The 16,734-nt window shown below is 37.0% G+C and overlaps 1 protein-coding gene across 1 annotated transcript in view; it reads left to right on the top strand.

Moving 5' to 3' along the window:
- The window catches only part of GABRA3 (gamma-aminobutyric acid type A receptor subunit alpha3), a 269,861-nt gene that overhangs the window by 98,742 nt on the left and 154,385 nt on the right, over window positions 1-16,734 (top strand). Inside the window, exon 3 of the mRNA XM_016947548.3 lies at window positions 4,841-4,962. Coding sequence (XP_016803037.1) covers window positions 4,841-4,962 — 122 coding nt within the window. The remainder of the gene's footprint in view (window positions 1-4,840; window positions 4,963-16,734) is intronic.

Genomic DNA, 16,734 nt, shown 5'->3' with positions numbered 1-16,734 from the left:
AGTAAGGAAGGTATGACAAAAGCTGAGATACTCTAAAAGCTAGGCCTCTTGTGGCAAGCAGTTAGCCAAGTTGTCAATGCGAATGAAAGGTTTTTGAAGGAAATTAAAAATGCTACTCCAGTGAGCACATAAATGATAAGAAAGTGAAACAGCCTTATTGCAAATATGGAGAAAGTTTTAGTGGATAGAAGATCAAGCCAGACACAACATTCTCTTCAAGCAAAGTCTAATTCAAAGCAATGCTATAACTCTCTTCAGTTCTGTGAAGACTGGGAGAGATAAAGAAGCTGCAGAAAAAGTTTGAAGCTAGTGGAGGCTGGTTCATGAGGTTTAAGGAAAGAAGCCATCTCCATAACATAAAAGTGCAAGGTGAAACGCAAGTGCTGATGGAGGAGCTGCAGCAAGTTCTCCAGAAGATCTAGCTATGATAATTGATAAAGGTGGCTACATGAACAACAGATTTTGGTAGATGAAACATCCTTCTATTGGAAGAAGTCTTTCAGGACTTTAATAGCTAGAGAGAAGAAGTAAATGCCTGACTTTGAAGCTTCAAAGCAGTGGCTGACTCTTTTGTCAGGGGCAAATGCAGCTGGTAACTTTAAGCTGAAGCCCATTGTTCATTTACTATTGGGAAAATCCTAGGACCCTTAAGAATTATGCTAAATCCACTCTCTCTATGCTCTGTAAATGAAATAACAAAGCCTGAATGACAGCACATCTGTTTATAGCACGGTTTACCAAATATTTTAAGCACACGGTTGCAGTCTACTTCCCAGGAAAAAATACTCCTTTTGAAATATTATTTTTCAATGACAATGCACCTGGTCACCCAAGAGCTTTGATGGAGATGTGCAAGATGAATGTTGTTTTCATGCTTACAATACAACATCCATTCTTCAGCCCATTGATCAAGAAGAAATTTTGACTTTCAAGTTTTATTATTTAAGAGATACATTTCATAAGGTTATAGCTTCCATAGATAGTGATTCCTGTGATGGATCCAAGAAAAGCCCATTGAAAACCTTCTGGAAAGGATTCACCTTTCTGGATATCACTAAGAGCATTCATGATTCAGAGGAGCAGGTCAAAATATAAACATTAACAGGAGTGTGGAAGAAGTTGGTTCCAATCCTCATGGGTGACTTTGAGGGGTTTGAGACTTCAGTGGAGGAAGTAACTGCAGATGTGGTGGAAATAGCAAGAAAACTATAATTAGAAATAGAGCCCAAAGTTGTGACTGAATTGCTGCAATCTCATGAAAAAACTTGAAGGGATGAGTTGCTTCTCACAGACGAGCAATGAGAGTGATTTCTTGATAAGGAATCTACTCCTAGTGAAGATGCTGTGAATATTGTTGAAATGACAACAAAGGATTTAGAATATTACATAAACTTAGTTGATAAAGCAGTGCCAGGGTTTAAGAGGATTGGCTCCAATTTTGAAAGAAGTTCTACTGTGGGTAAAATGCGACCAAACAGCATCACATGCTGAAGATAAATCTTTTGTGAAAAGAAGAGTCAATTGATGAGGCAAACTTCATTGTTGTCTTATTTTAAGAAATTGCCACAGCTGCCCCAGCCTTTAGCAACCACCTCCCTGACTGGTCAGCAGCCATCCACACTGAGGCAAAACCTTCTACCAGCAAGAAGATTATGACTTGTTAAGCCTCAGATGATTCTTAGCATTTTTTAGCAATAAAGTGTTTTTAATTAAGGTATGTAAATTGATTTTTAGACATAATGCTATTGAACACTTAATAGAGTGCTGTACAGTATAAACATAACTTTTATATGCACGGGAAACCAAAATATTTGTGACTCACTTAATTGTGATATTTGCTTTATTGCAGTGGCCTGGAACGAAACTCACAATATCCCAGAGGTATGCCTGTAGGTCTCACAGTCAGTTAGTGGCAGAGACAGAACTAAATTCTAGTAATTTGATTCTGGTCCTGTGAATTTACCACTGATCCATCTTTAGGGCTAGGAAAATGCCTAAACTTGGCATAACCTTCAGATAGTGTATTAGTAACGTCATTTTCATTTTTCAATGATGAATTATTATTATTATCATATTTTATCTAACCAGTAGTGGCAAATATGAGGTGCAATGGACATGTTTTAGTGTTGCTCTCATTAAGTTGATAAACACATAGCATCAAGCAATTCATTTCTCTCTTTGGTGTTGGTGTCTTAGGTGTCTCATGTGTAAAATGAAGGGAGAGAATTATACAATATCTAAGCTTCTCCATAATTCTGACATGCCATGATTCCTTTTTTCCCCAAACTACCTTTGAATTCAAACTATAGGATCACGTTGCAGTTTAGTTACTGAATAAGAAAGAGTTCTATTTAGGTTGCAGATTAAATCTGCTTCCCCACACAATAATTTAGTGCACATTAGGAGAAAAAAATCAGTAATAAAGAATAAAACCATAGAACAATATATTGAAAATAATTTGGGGGTGATATTTAGCATTGATTTTTATTTATTTATTTATTTATTTATTTATTTATTTATTTATTTATTTATTTTAGACAGGGTCTTGCTCTGTTGCCCAGGCTGGAGTGCAGTAGCATGATCTCAGCTCACTGCAACCTCCGCTTCCCAGGCTCAAGTAATCCTCCAACCTCAGCCTCCCCAGTAAATAGGACTACAGGTGTGCCACCATGCCTAGCTAACTTTTGTGTTTTTGTAGAGGCAGGATTTCGCCATATTGTCCAGACTGGTCACAAACTAGCATTGCTTTTTGACTTAAAAGTTTTCAACGTTTTGATGAAGAATGATGCTAAGATATCAACAGTCACCAGGAGGAAATGGAAATGCATTCTCATGGAAGCTAGTATTTCAGTAAGAAAGCAAGCACAGTGTATTGGCCTTCTATTCAGGATTTTAAAGGATTGTTTAATTTTTCATTTTTGTGGGTACATCATAGGTATATATATTTATGGGGTGCATGAGATGTTTTGATACAGGCATGCAATATGAAATAATCACAGCATGGAGAATGTGGTATCCATCCCCTCAAACATTTATCCTTTGTGTTAAAAACAATCCAATTAGTTATTTTAAAATGTACAATTAAATTATTACTACTGATGTCACCCTTTGTGCTATCAAATACTAGGTTTCATTCTTTTTATTATTCTATACACATTAACCATCCCCACTTTCCCTCAACCACTCCACTATCCTTCCCAACCTCTAGTAACAATGCTTCTACTCTCTATCTCCATGAGTTCAATTGTTTTAATTTTTACCTCCCACAAATAAATGACAACATGCAATTTTTGTCTTTTTGTGCCTGGCTTATTTCACTTAGCATAATGATCTCCAGTTTCATCCATGTTTTGCAAATGACAGGATCTCATTATTTTTATGACTGAATAGTACTCCATTGTGTACGTGTATCACATTTTCTGTATCCAATCATCTACTATGGATATTTAGGTTGCTTCCAAATCTTACCGATTGTGAACAGTCCTGTGACAAACATGGATGTGCGGATATCTCTTTGATATACTGATTTCCTTTCTTTGGGGTATATACCCAGCAGTGGGATTGCTAGATCATATGGTAGCTCTATTTTTAATATTTTGAGGAACCACCAAACTCTTCTCCATAGTGGTTGTACTAATTTACATTCCCACCAACAGTGTACGAGGGTTCCCTTTCCTCTACATTCTCATCAGCATTTGTTATTTCCTGTCTTTTGGATGTAAGCCATTTTATCTGGGGTGAGATGATATGTTATTGTAGTTGTGATTTGCATTTCTCTCATGATCAGTGATATTAAGCACCTTTTCATATGCCTATTTGTCATTTGTATGTCTTCTTTTGAGAAATGTCTATTCAAATATTCTGCCCATTTTTAATTGGATTATTATACTTTTTCCTACAGAGTTGTTTGAGCTCTTTATCTATTCTGGTTATTAATTCTTTGTCAGATGGATAGTTTGCAAATATTTTCTCCCATTCTGTAGGTTGTCCCTTCACTTTGTTGATTGCTTCCTTTGCTGTGAAGAAGCTTTGTAATTTGATGTGATCCCATTTGTCCATTTTTGCTTTGGTTGCCTGTGCTTGTAGGGTATTGCTCAAGAAATTTTTGCCCAGACTGATGTCCTGGAGATGTTCCCCAAAGTTTTCTTGTAGTAGTCTTATAGTGTGAAGTCTTAGATTTCAGTCTTTTAATCCATTTTGATGTGATTTTTGTATATTGCAAGAGATAGGGGTCTAGTTTCAGTCTTCTGCATATGGATATCCAGTTTTCCCAGCACCATTTATTGAAAAGACTGTCTTTTTTTCCAGTGTATGTTCTTGATATTCAGCAAATAGGTTTCCCTTTCCCCAGAGGATGAGGGTAGAAGTAGACTATATACAATTTAAGGATCTGTCTAACCCTGTTTTTCTGTGAACTTAAATTTCTCTGGGCTAGAAGTGAGGTAAGTTCTCAGTAACATTTCCCTTCTTTATTTTGATGCCTGTTTAATCATGCAACACGATTTGATGAACCAACTGTATGCCGGGAAATGTTCTCAGTGACATTTGTCCAGAATTTCTACTTGTGTCTCTTTACTGCTGGGTTGGGGCCAGGATATATGCCTGGCAAAGCTCATACCAGTGCTAGAGTAAGAGTTCAAGTATTAACCACACTGTCTGCCTCCTACACAAGCAATCATTGTGACAAATATGTAGTGATTGCTATTTTGGATAAGATATAGGTCTATGTAATTGGCCCAGTCTATTAATTGAAATCTTCTTGAATTACGATATCTAGTCATGTATTTTTTTTTCCTATTAAGAACTATTATTTTTTTTTCTTTTCCTTGCATTGCCTCAGGCTGTCTCCTAAGCATGCCCCAGATATTCCTGATGACAGCACTGACAACATCACTATCTTCACCAGAATCTTGGATCGTCTTCTGGACGGCTATGACAACCGGCTGCGACCTGGGCTTGGAGGTCAGTCCTTTTAAGATCTTTGAAGTCCTTTTCAGATCTTCTTCTCGGCCATTATTATCTAAAAACAGTTATAAGGTGCCCTCAGTAGTCTATTGGCCAATGAGATTAGTGTAAAGCTGAATTTCTTCCCTATGAGCACTAAAAATTAGTCATAATCCTTCATTTCAGTAGGTGATTTCTCTGGTCTGGCTTCAGAAGATTCTAGGTTTTTGCTAGGTGCATATGGAGTAATACACAGATGTTCCATGACTCACAATGGTTTGACGTATGATTTTTGTCTTTATGATGGGTTTATGGGACATAGCCCAATGGATTTAGACTTACTACATTTCCAATTTATGATGGGTTTATTGGGATGGGGTCTTATAAGTTGAGGAGCATCTCTCCCTCAAGGTTAGACAATGCCCATTTCTAGTAACAGAATACCAATACCTGCCTGGGTGACTGGTGTGGTCCAGGAAAAGCTGAGAAACATGCCTTTGTTTTCAAAACCCTGAGCATATATCAGCCTGACACTCCAAAAAGGAATAATCTACTGGCTATGTGAGATCTTAGTTGGCCATCAGTTTAGTATAATCAGCAATATGATCACAATAAGGTAAATATATTATAATATATCATGGGCTATTATAAATTCACAAAATGTAATCTAATGCTCTTTTGTAATCTGTAGTCCATATTCAAATTTTTCCAATTATCCCCAAAATATACTTTATAGAAATTTTCATTGATTTAGGATTCAATCCAGGATTATGCATTACATTTATTGTTGTGTCTGTTTAGCCTACACTCAGCATTTCTTTGTCTTTCATGACATTGATTAGATCTTCCATATTCATTTTCAAAGTAACACCATAGGAGTTAATTATGTCTTTATCAGCACATTACTCAAGAAGGGACTTGAAGTCTGTTTGCTCCATTACTGGTAATGTTAATATAGATGTTTACCAGGTTGCTGCACTCTAAAATTACTATTTTAAAAGTTTATAATTAATACGTAATTTGTGGAGAGATGTTCTGACACTATTTTATGCCTTTTCCAGCTTACACCCAATAGTCTTAGCAACTATAGATTATCCTTGTGAGACTAATAACAATTACGGTGGCAAAATGGTGATTTTCTAAAGCTATTATTATTCTACACTTATTAAATGACATTCTATTGTAATAAAAAATCTTTCTTTCTCTTTAATTAATTAGCTAATGTCAGTATGAATGGATTCTTGCTTTATTCGGTGGATTACAGTCCATTAATATCATTCATTTCAATAGACTATTTTGATTAAAATTTTTGCTAATAATTTCCCATATTCCCTAGTGGAAGCCTATTCCATTTGGCTTCTGTTTCCTTTTGATATGCTCTCATTTTCTGAGTACTTTCTTATTATATGGCATGACAGTTTATTCCAGACTTATTTTGTACTTTCCATAATCCAGCCTTGGAATTAGTCATTTTTCCAAGAATAAGTGGTACCTTTTGTGGGAAATTACATTTAGAATCAAATTTCTGGCTGCTAGGTGTCCTCATTACTGCTAGGATCTCATTGCTTCCAGGATTTTTCAGTAGATAGAACTGGGAAAATAGCAAATGCACACACACTCACACATATACACACACAGATGTATTGTATATGTGTATATGTATGTGTGTGTGCATGTATGGCAATAAGTTTACACTGATACTACTAATTGCAGTCCAACAAGTACTTTTAATTGATACATGTACCCATTTGTTTAATCCTACAATATACAAAAATATTTTGAAATTACTACACCCGTAGTACTACAATAAACACATTAAGTAAAGTTAAATATATATTTGCAGTTTTTTCATTGTGTTTTGATTTTGGACTAAGGCTATGTAACGCCTGCTTTTATATAAATAATGGATTAGAGTAGAGCGGTATTGAAGGAAGAGAGACCAGTCACAAATTAATTGCAATTTTCTAGGATGAAAATAATGACTGTGTGAATGGAGAGAGTTTGGTGACTGCTTAGATTATGGGGTTAGAAAAAGAGGAGGAGAAAGGGATAACTTCTAGGTTCCTGGCTTGTATCACTGGGTGGTGCTATTTTCTAAAATAGGGAAGACTGGAGGGAGAATGGTGCAATTGCGTTTTGTTTTTTTTTTTTTGGATTTGAGGTTGGAACAATTAATATGGAAAGAAGAGAAAGAAAATAAGGACCAGATTTACTCTCCCATCTTAAACAACCACAAAGAAATGAACAAATATATAGTGTTTTATAGAAATCAAACAAAGGCAGCACAGGATATGGATTCCTGAAAGAAAGAAAACAAACAAGGTGAGCTCTGTGATTGCTGATCCTTAACTGCCTGGGGCAAATTTTTAGGCTACAGTGCAGGGAGGGGAGCCCAGATAGCGTCTGGTGGACTGTTTCAGTTGAGAAGAAGTTGAGAAATTGGGGAGGCCAAGGTTATTAATTCATAAGGCAGAGGAGAAGATAGAGCTGCATGGAGACTAAAAAGTTGTGGAGAGAAAGACAGAGAGAGAGAAAGCAGAAATTTGTAGAGGGTGCTTCACAAGTTTTCAAGTATGTACTCCTTACCTCACAACTCAAGGATGTACTCCTTACCTCACAGCTCAAGGATGAGGAAAAGACCACTGGAAACAGTGGGTAAAACATCAGGGTTTGGAATAACTTGTGTTTTCACCAACCAGAGTTTCCATCACTCTACTTGGTGGAAACACTTTTAACACCTGGTACATGGGGTAGGGTACTTAGAATATGGCCTCAGTGGCATGGCAAAATTATCCCAAGACTAAAGGCTGCTCTAGTCCCACATGACAAAGGTTAAAATCAAGCTTCAAAGAATTTAACTATTTCTAAGTAACACATTATCTCGGAACAAAAATCAAAAATATTTATAGCAGTAAAAAAATCTGATATCTGACAAAGTGGAATTCACGATGATTCCAGTCAAAAGTTTCCAGTCAAAAAATTTGAGAAAATTTTCTGGAAAAAAATTTCCAGTCAAAAATTACCAAGCATGCAAAGAAACAGGAAACTACAACCCAAAAAGGACAGAAACGCTAATAAGCCTAAGGATATAGCAATAATAATTAGCAAAAACAAGACATGGAGAGAAAAAAAGACTGAAAAATGAAATGGAAATCAGTACACTGTGGTACAGCTTCATGTAGTCTAATGTAACTGTAATGGGATTATCTGAAGGGGGCAGAAAATATACTTGAAGAAAAACTGGTCAAAAGATTCTGACTTTTTGGGCAAATGACATTAATAGACATTTCTCAAAAGAATATATATAAATGGTTAAGAAACGTGAAAAACTGCTCAACATCACTAATCATCAGGGAAATGCAAATTAAAACCACAATGAGATACTACATTCCTCCTGCAAGAATGGCCATTATTAAAAAGTCAATAGGGCCGGGCGTGGTGGCTCACGCCTATAATCCCAAAACTTTGAGAGGCTGAGGTGGGCGGATCACGAGGTCAGGAGTTCGAGACCAGCCTGGCTAATATGATGAAGCCCCGTCTCTACTAAAAATACAAAAATTAGCCAGGCGTGGTGAGGTGTGCCTGTAGTCCCAGCCACTCGGGAGGCTGAGGCAGGAGAATTGCTTGAACCCGGGAGACGGAGGTTGCAGTGACCTGAGATCACGCCACTGCACTCCAGCCTGGGCAACAGAGTGAGACTCCATCTAAAATAAAATAGAATAAAATAAAATAAAGTAAAATAAAATAAAATAAAGTCAGGCTGGGCGTGGTGGCTCATGCCTGTAATCCCAGCACTTTTGGAGGCCGAGGCAGGTAGATCACAAGGTCAAGAGATCGAGACCATCCTGGATAACATTGTGAAACCCCGTCTCTACTAAAAATACAAAAAAATTAGCTGGGGGTAGTGGTGTGTGCCTGTAGTCCCAGCTAGTTGGGAGGCTGAGGCAGGAGAATGGCTTGAATCCGGGAGGCAGAGATGGTAGTGAGCCAAGCACGCCACTGCACTCCAGCCTGGCAACAGACCAAGACTCAAAAAAAAAAAAAAGTCAATAGATGTTGTTATGGATATGGTGAAAGGGAAACATTTATACACTGCTAGTGGGCATGTAAATTAGTACGACCTCTATGGAAAACAGTATGGAGATTCCTTAAAGAACTAAAAGTATAGCTACCATTTGATCCAGTAATCCCACTACTTGGTATCTATTAAAAGGAAAAGAAGTCATTATATAAAAAAGACACATGCACATATATGTTTGTTGAAGCCCAATTCACAATTGCAAAGATACGGAACCAACCTAAGTGCCCATCAACCAATGAGTGGAAAAAGAAAATGTGATACATACACATTGTGGAATACTACTTGGCCATAAAAAGGAGTGGAATAATGTCCTTGCAGTAACTTGGGTGGACGGAGCTGGAGGCCATTATACCAAGTGAAATAACCAAGAAATGGAAAACCAAATACTATATGTTCTCAGTGAGAACTAAGCTATGATTACACAAAGGCAGACAGAGTGATAAAATGGACTTTGGAGACTCAGAAGTGGGAGATTGAGAGGGAGATATGGGATAAAAAAGTGCATATTGGGTACAACGTACACTACTCAGGTGATGGGTGCACTAAAATCTCAGAATTCACCACTGTATAATTCATCCGTGTAACCAAAAACACTTGTACCCCAAAGGGTATTGAAATAAAAAAACAATTCTAACTTTGATTAAAATTGTAATCTCCCCAACCAAGAAAGTCAACAACTCCAAGGACAAGAAGCATGAAGAAAATTACACCAAGAGAAAGGAAAAAATTGCTTAGAACCAATGATAAAAAGAAAATCTGAAAAGCAAATAGAGTAAAAGAAGACATTATGTGCAGATGAAAAACTTTAGAAGGATACTAGACTTTTTGTCACAAGGTAGTGGAGCAACAGCTTTAAAGTACTGAGAGAAGAACAAAAGCCAGCCTAGGATTCTTTAACCAGAGAAAATAAATTTCCCCCCAAAAGGCAAAATAAACACTTTTTTCAAACACATAAACACTTAAAAAGATTCATCACCAGCAGATCTGTACTGGAAGAAATGTGTCAGCACAAGGAAAATGATGCCAGATAGAAATCTGGATCTATACAAAGAAGGGAAGGGCAGTGGAAATGGAAACTGTGGGTAAATGTAAAATAGTTCCTCATTTAAAAATTCTCACTAAATGATAAGTAAATACTTAAAGCAAAAATAATAACCATGTATTGTGTAGCTTGTAATATATGTATAAGGAAAATGTATGTCAATGAAAGCACAAAGAAGTGGAAATATGCCATTGAACAGTTTTATATTACACAGAAAGTGAGATAATATTACCTGTAGGTAAACTGTGATAAGGATGTGCACTATAGAACTTGAAAATGATAGCTAATAAAGCAACGAAGGATATAAAAATGTAATAAGAAAAATATTCAATCCATAGGAAGGCAGAAAAAGAGGAAAAGCTAACAAAGAATAGAAGAAACAAACAGAAAACAAATAGCAAGGTTGTAGATTTAAACTTAACTACACAGATAATCTCATTAAATATAAATCATCTAAACACCCATATTTAAAGGCAGAGGTGGTCAGATTGGATTTAGAAAGAGCAAATTTCTCCCTGAGAGAAATGCACTTTAAATATAAAACCACAAGTGGGTTAAAGATAAAATGATAGGAAAAGATGCATCATACTAACACAAATTAAAAGAAGGTTGGAGTAGTTATTTTAATATCAGAAAAAGTAGACATGAGAGCAAAGAATATTACTAGGAGTACAGACCGAGAAGTGAAACGAGAAAGAGATGGTCTATAATATAGTTAGAGATTTCAACAACGCCCAAATTAGATCATGGAACAAGTAGACAGAAAATAAGTAAAGGAAGCAGAAACTTGACCCACGCTAACAACCAACTTGACCTAACTGACATTTATAGAACATTCCAATCAACAACAGCAAAATACACATTCTCTTCAAGTGTACTGCAACATTTATGAAAATAGACCATATTGTGCATTATAACATTAAAAAAAATTACAACATAGGCTGGGGGCAGTGGCTCACGTCTGTGATCCCAGCACTTTGGGAGGCCAAGGTGGGCAGATCATCTGAGGTCAGGAGTTTGAGACCAGCCTGGCCAACATGGTGAAACCCCGTCTCTACTAAACATACAAAAATTATCCAGGCGTGGTGGCGCGTCCCAGCTACTTGGGAGGCTGAGGCAGGAGAATTACTTGAACCTGGGAGGTGGAGGTTGCAATGAGCCGAGATCACACCACTGCACTCCAGCCTGGGCGACAGAGCAAGACTCCGTCTTAAAAAAAAAAAAAAAAATTACAACATAATAGGGTGTTCTTTCCCGACTTTATGTTTTTGTTTGTTTTGTTGAAGATTGATTGGCTGTATTTGAGTTTATTTATTAATATTGTTAAAATGACAATACTACCCAAAGCAATTTACAGACTCAATGTAATCTCTACCGATATACCAAAGACGTTCTTCATAGAAATAGGAAAAAATAAAATCCTTAAATGTACATAGGATGACAAGAGATCCCAAATAGCCAAAGCAATTTGAAAATAAATAACAAAACTGGAGGCAACCCACTCCTGATTTCAAAATCAACTGTGAAACTGTAGTAATCAAAACAGCATCATACTGGCATAAAAACTGACACATAAACCAGTGGAACAGAATAGAAAACCCACATATAAATCCACATGTTTACAGCCAATTTATCTTGGACGAAAGATCCAAGAACATACAATGATAAAAGGACAGTCGCTTCAACAAATAATGCTGGGAAAACTGGATAATTATATGCAGAAGAATGAAACTCAACCCCTATCTCTCATCATACACAATAATCAAATCAAAATGAATTAAATACTAAAATCTAAAACCTGAACTATAAAACTGTTGGAAGAAAATATTGGGGAAATGCTCCAGGAAGTTGGTCTGGGCAAATACTATTTTTGTAAGACCTCGAAAGCACAGATGACAAAAGCAAAAATAAACAAATGGGATTCTATCTAGCTAAAAGGCTTCTGTGCTGCAAAGGAAACAACCAATAAAGTGAAGAGACACCCACAAAATGGGAGAAAATATTTGCAAGCTACCTATCTGACAAGAGATTAACAACTAGAATATATAAGGATCTCAAAAAACTCAATAGCAAAAAATAAATAATCCAATTTAAAAATAGACAAAAGATCTGAACAGACATTTCTCAGAAGAAGACGTACAAATGGCCAAGAGGTACATGAAAAAATGCTCAAAATCATTAATGATCAGGGAAGTGCACATCGAAACTACAGTTATATATCATCTCAACTCAGTTAAAATGGCTGTTACCCAAAAGTTGGACAATAACAGATGCTGGTGACAATACAGTAAAAGGAGAGCCCTTGGGCACTGTTGAGTGGAATGTAAATCGGTATGGGCACTATGCAGAACAGGGTGGCGATTATTCAGAAAACTAAAAACAGAGCTACCATATGATCCAGCAGTTGCACTACTGGGTATATATCTAAAATAAATCAATATATCCAACAGATATCTGTACTCCCATGTTTATTACAGCACTATTTACAATAGCCAAAATATGGAATCGACCTAAGTGCCCATTAACAGATGAATGGATAAAGAAAATGTGGTATATGTACATCATGGAATATTATTCAGCCACGGAAAATTACAAAATCTCTTTTTTCTGTTTTTATTTGTTGTTTGTTTTTTAATTTTTTGTAAGGCAGGGTCTTGCTCTGTTGCCCGAGCTGGAGTGCAGTAGCATGATCATGGCTCCCTGCAGCCTTGATTTCCTGGCCTCACGGGATCTTCCTTCCTTAGCCTCCTGAATAGCTGGGACTACAGGCTAATTTATTTTTTATATTTATTTTTTGTAGAGACAGGGTCTCACTATGTTGCCCAGGCTGGTCTTGAACTCCTGGGCTCAAACAATCCTCCCACCTTAGCCTCCCAAAGTGCTGGGATTACAGTTGTGAGTCACCATGCCCAACCAAAATAATGAATTCCTGTCATTTGCAGCAACATGGGTGGAACTGGAGGTCTTTGTTAAGTTAAACAAGCCAAGCACAGAAAGACAAATATCACATGTTCTCACTCATGTGTGGACCTTAAAATAGTGGATCCCATGGAGTTAGAGAGTAGATTGGTGGTTACTAGAGTAGATTGGTGGGAGGAAGGGAGAGATGAAGAGAAGTTGATTAGGTATAAATATACAGTTAGATAGTAAAAATAAGACCTAGTGTTAGTACAATCAATAGGGTGACTTTAGTTTACAATGATGTATTTTTATTTCAAGACAGCTAGGAGTGAAAAATTTGAATGGTTCTAGCACAAAGAAAAGACGCATATCTAAGGTGATGGATATCCTAAGTACACTGATTTAATCTTTACAAACTATATGAATATATTAAATTATCACATGTATCCCAAAGCCGTGTACATCTGTTAAGCACCAGTAAATTTTTTTTAAAAAATATTTTATCTTGATTCTGAGCGTTATCTTTGGGGGAATCCACATGACCAAACACTCTGCAACCATAACCTGCAGTTTCTCTCTCCTTGTATCTTTTTAATGGATAGATTAATCAAATCTGAATCCATCTAGAAGGGGAATTAGAAGACATCTATGACTCTGACTTGTCTCTTGTAGCCAATGGATTTCCTCTTGAAGCTGTTTAAAATAGAATTGGGGGACCACTTGAGACCCCTTTGAGACATGTTATTCTGTCACTCCTAAAATCATTTTCTGCATAATATTTAAAACTCTTCCTGAAACCAGCTTCTGGAAATTATAATGCAGAGCCTTCTGAAGACTCCAAATTACGAAACTGGGGTCTTTCTAGGAGGCCAGCAAAGTGCTTTTCTCTTTATTAATTAGCTGTTCCTGAAAGGTTCAGTTCTACTCATCTTGTTTTCTGGTCTCACTGAATTTTGTATGAACTAAGAAACTTCACCAAACTTACATAAAGGCAGCAAGTATTTCTAGATGTGTATGTTGTCTTAGGAAAACGTTGCTCATTGACAAATTATACATTTAAACTTATGGGATGGGTGGGATGATTGTCAAGCAAGGGATGGAAACCCATGGTTGGTAATGAAGATGTTTGTCTGGCTGCCAAAAGGATTTTATTTTTGTGACATTAGAACAAGAAACAGGTTTAAATTGTACACGATCCAAGCTCCATATTCATTAGGAGTGATACGGAGAAGTGGAGCCATTGTGAGCTGAAGCCGGAACAGTTTCTTAGCATTAACTTGGTCATTGGTTATGTTAAAATCACTCTCCTGCAGCCATTATTATAACTAAGTTTTGAATATAAGTGTCATTGGCAGGAGCAAAAAATGAAGGGGGGGAGATATTGAATATAAAGAATAAAGGCCTGTGGTGGGGTGGGATAGAAAAAATCTTTAACATAGGTCTCAGTAACTGCCCTTTTGGGGACCAACATTTGTTCCTTTCCTTGGACCTCTGTGCTAAATAAATTAAGAAAATATACTTCAAAAAACTTTGAAATTGGCAGGATGCTGGCTTACCCCTGTAATCCCAACACTTTGGGAGGTTAAGGCAGGAGGATCGCTTGAGGCTAGGAGTTTAAGAGCAACCTGGGTAATATAGTGAGACCCTGTCTCTACAAAACAATAAAAAGATTAGCTGGGCATGGTAGCATGCAACTGTAGTCCCAGCTCCTCGAGAGGCTGAGGTAGCAGGATCGCTTGAGCTCAAGAATTAGAGGCAGTGAGCCATAACTGTGCCACAGTACTTCAGCCTGGGTAAACAGAAAGAGACTCAGTCTCTGAAAAAAAAGAATCTTTGAAGTTTCAGGTGGTGGGTATAGTAAAAGCCCAGACATCACCACTATGCAATATATCCAGGTAACACAACTGCACTTGTACACTTAAATCTATAAAAATAAAATTTAAAAAATTCTTTGAAGGTTTTAATAGTTGCAGAGGTGAAAGATTTGTTTGGTATTTGTTCTGACTGCAGAAGGGCTCCTTCTAGCTTTCTTTTTCCCAGTTTCTCTCCAGCAAACTAGCTGGTCTGCAGTTTGGCCTGTACGTCCAATGTATCTTTCAGTTTTCTCCTAATTGCCTTTCACTACAGTCTCCATTGTTTTTGAGAGCACCCCTAGGCTTGAACTTCTCCATACTTTGTTGCAAATGAAGTCAGTTCCTTTGGGGAACGATCTGATGGCTCTCTCTTCTATGGTCTGCTTCTCTCTTGGGCAAAATCTCTAAGCTATGGTTCTAGTTCTTGGGGTGAGAACAAGGCACACTTTTCTCTGAGGAACGACACTATGTTAGTTGCTGAGTGCTTGGTAGAGGGGTGATGGCAGTGGCCCCAGGTCTCCTCAGCTTGCATTTTTGAGCATGGACCACTGCTCCATTAGCCAGATCAAGAGAACTTGAGGCCACAGTACTCTCAGCAGTGCTATTCCCAAGCTAGAGTCTCCATGCCGTAAGTGAGGGCTGGGAGCAAGAAAGGAAGAAACTCTCAGCCAAAGTTGCTTAGAATTTAGCTCAGCAACAGGTAGCTTATTCCTGGATGAGAAATGCTGACGTCGTGCCTTACCCAGGAAGATAGCTCTTCAGCTGGGAGATGGGGGAAGAGAGAGCCCTGTGTTCTTGGTTGCACACATCTAGAATAGAGTTTCTGTTTCACTGAGCTGGCAGGTGGGTGGGAATGGTTCTCGGTTTAAATATTCTAACCTCTTGCTTTCTTACTCAGTTTTAGTAGATTTTCTTGAATACATTTTTTCTTGAATAAAATTTTTTTTGGTTTTATGTATGCCCATTGGAGCATTTTCAGAAACTTTATTTCGTTGTTTCAAAAATAAATTTTAGACCAGGCATAGTGGCTCACACCTGTAATCCCAGCACTTAGGGAGGCAAAGGCATGAAGATAGCTTGAGCCCAGAAATTTGAGAACAGGCTGGGCAACGTAGCCAGACCCCATTCTTCACAGAAAGGAAAAATAATGATAATAAATTTCCATTTCACTGAGGAGCAGGTCTGCAGAGTTCTTCATGTTTTCATATCAGAAGTGAAACTTCTGGTAGCTTTTTTTGTAGATTCATTAGATAATATGCTTAAATGATTATGTCCTATAGGAAGAAAGACCATTTTAATTCTTCCTGTGCAATATGGATGCTCTTTTTTCTTTCTTTATTGCACTGAGTAGACTTCACATATAATGTTGAATAGACATGGTGAAAGCAGACACCATTGTCTTGTTCCTGATCTTAGGGAGAAAGGGTTCAGTCTTTCAACATTAAATATGATGATAGGTGTAGGTTTTTCCTAGATGAAATTTATCAATTTTGGGAAGTTTTCTTCTACTCCTAGTTTGCTAAAAGTTTTTAACGGGAATGTCAGAATTTTTCAATTGTTCTTTCTCTGTCTATTAGGCTAGTTATATAATTTTTCTTTTTAGTGTGTTGACACAGTAAATAACAATGATTGATTTACATATGTTTAGGCCAAACTTCATTCTCATGATAAATGTCACTTCTATCTTAATTACTATATATTTATGATAGGTTTGATATCTGGTAATATAAGTCATCCAGCCTTGTTATTTTCAAGATTATCTTGACTATTCATGGCCTTTCAAATTTCTAGATAAATTTTATAATCTGCGTATCATTTTCTGAGAAAAAATCTACTCAGGTTGCCTTCATATTGAATATATAAGTAAACTTGTGGAGTTTTAAAAAATCTTTATAATACTGAATGTTCTAATT

This window comes from Pan troglodytes, chromosome X (assembly GCF_028858775.2).
Source record: "Pan troglodytes isolate AG18354 chromosome X, NHGRI_mPanTro3-v2.0_pri, whole genome shotgun sequence".
In the NCBI taxonomy this organism is placed as follows: domain Eukaryota; kingdom Metazoa; phylum Chordata; class Mammalia; order Primates; family Hominidae; genus Pan; species Pan troglodytes.
This window is presented reverse-complemented; position numbering and strand designations above follow the sequence as displayed.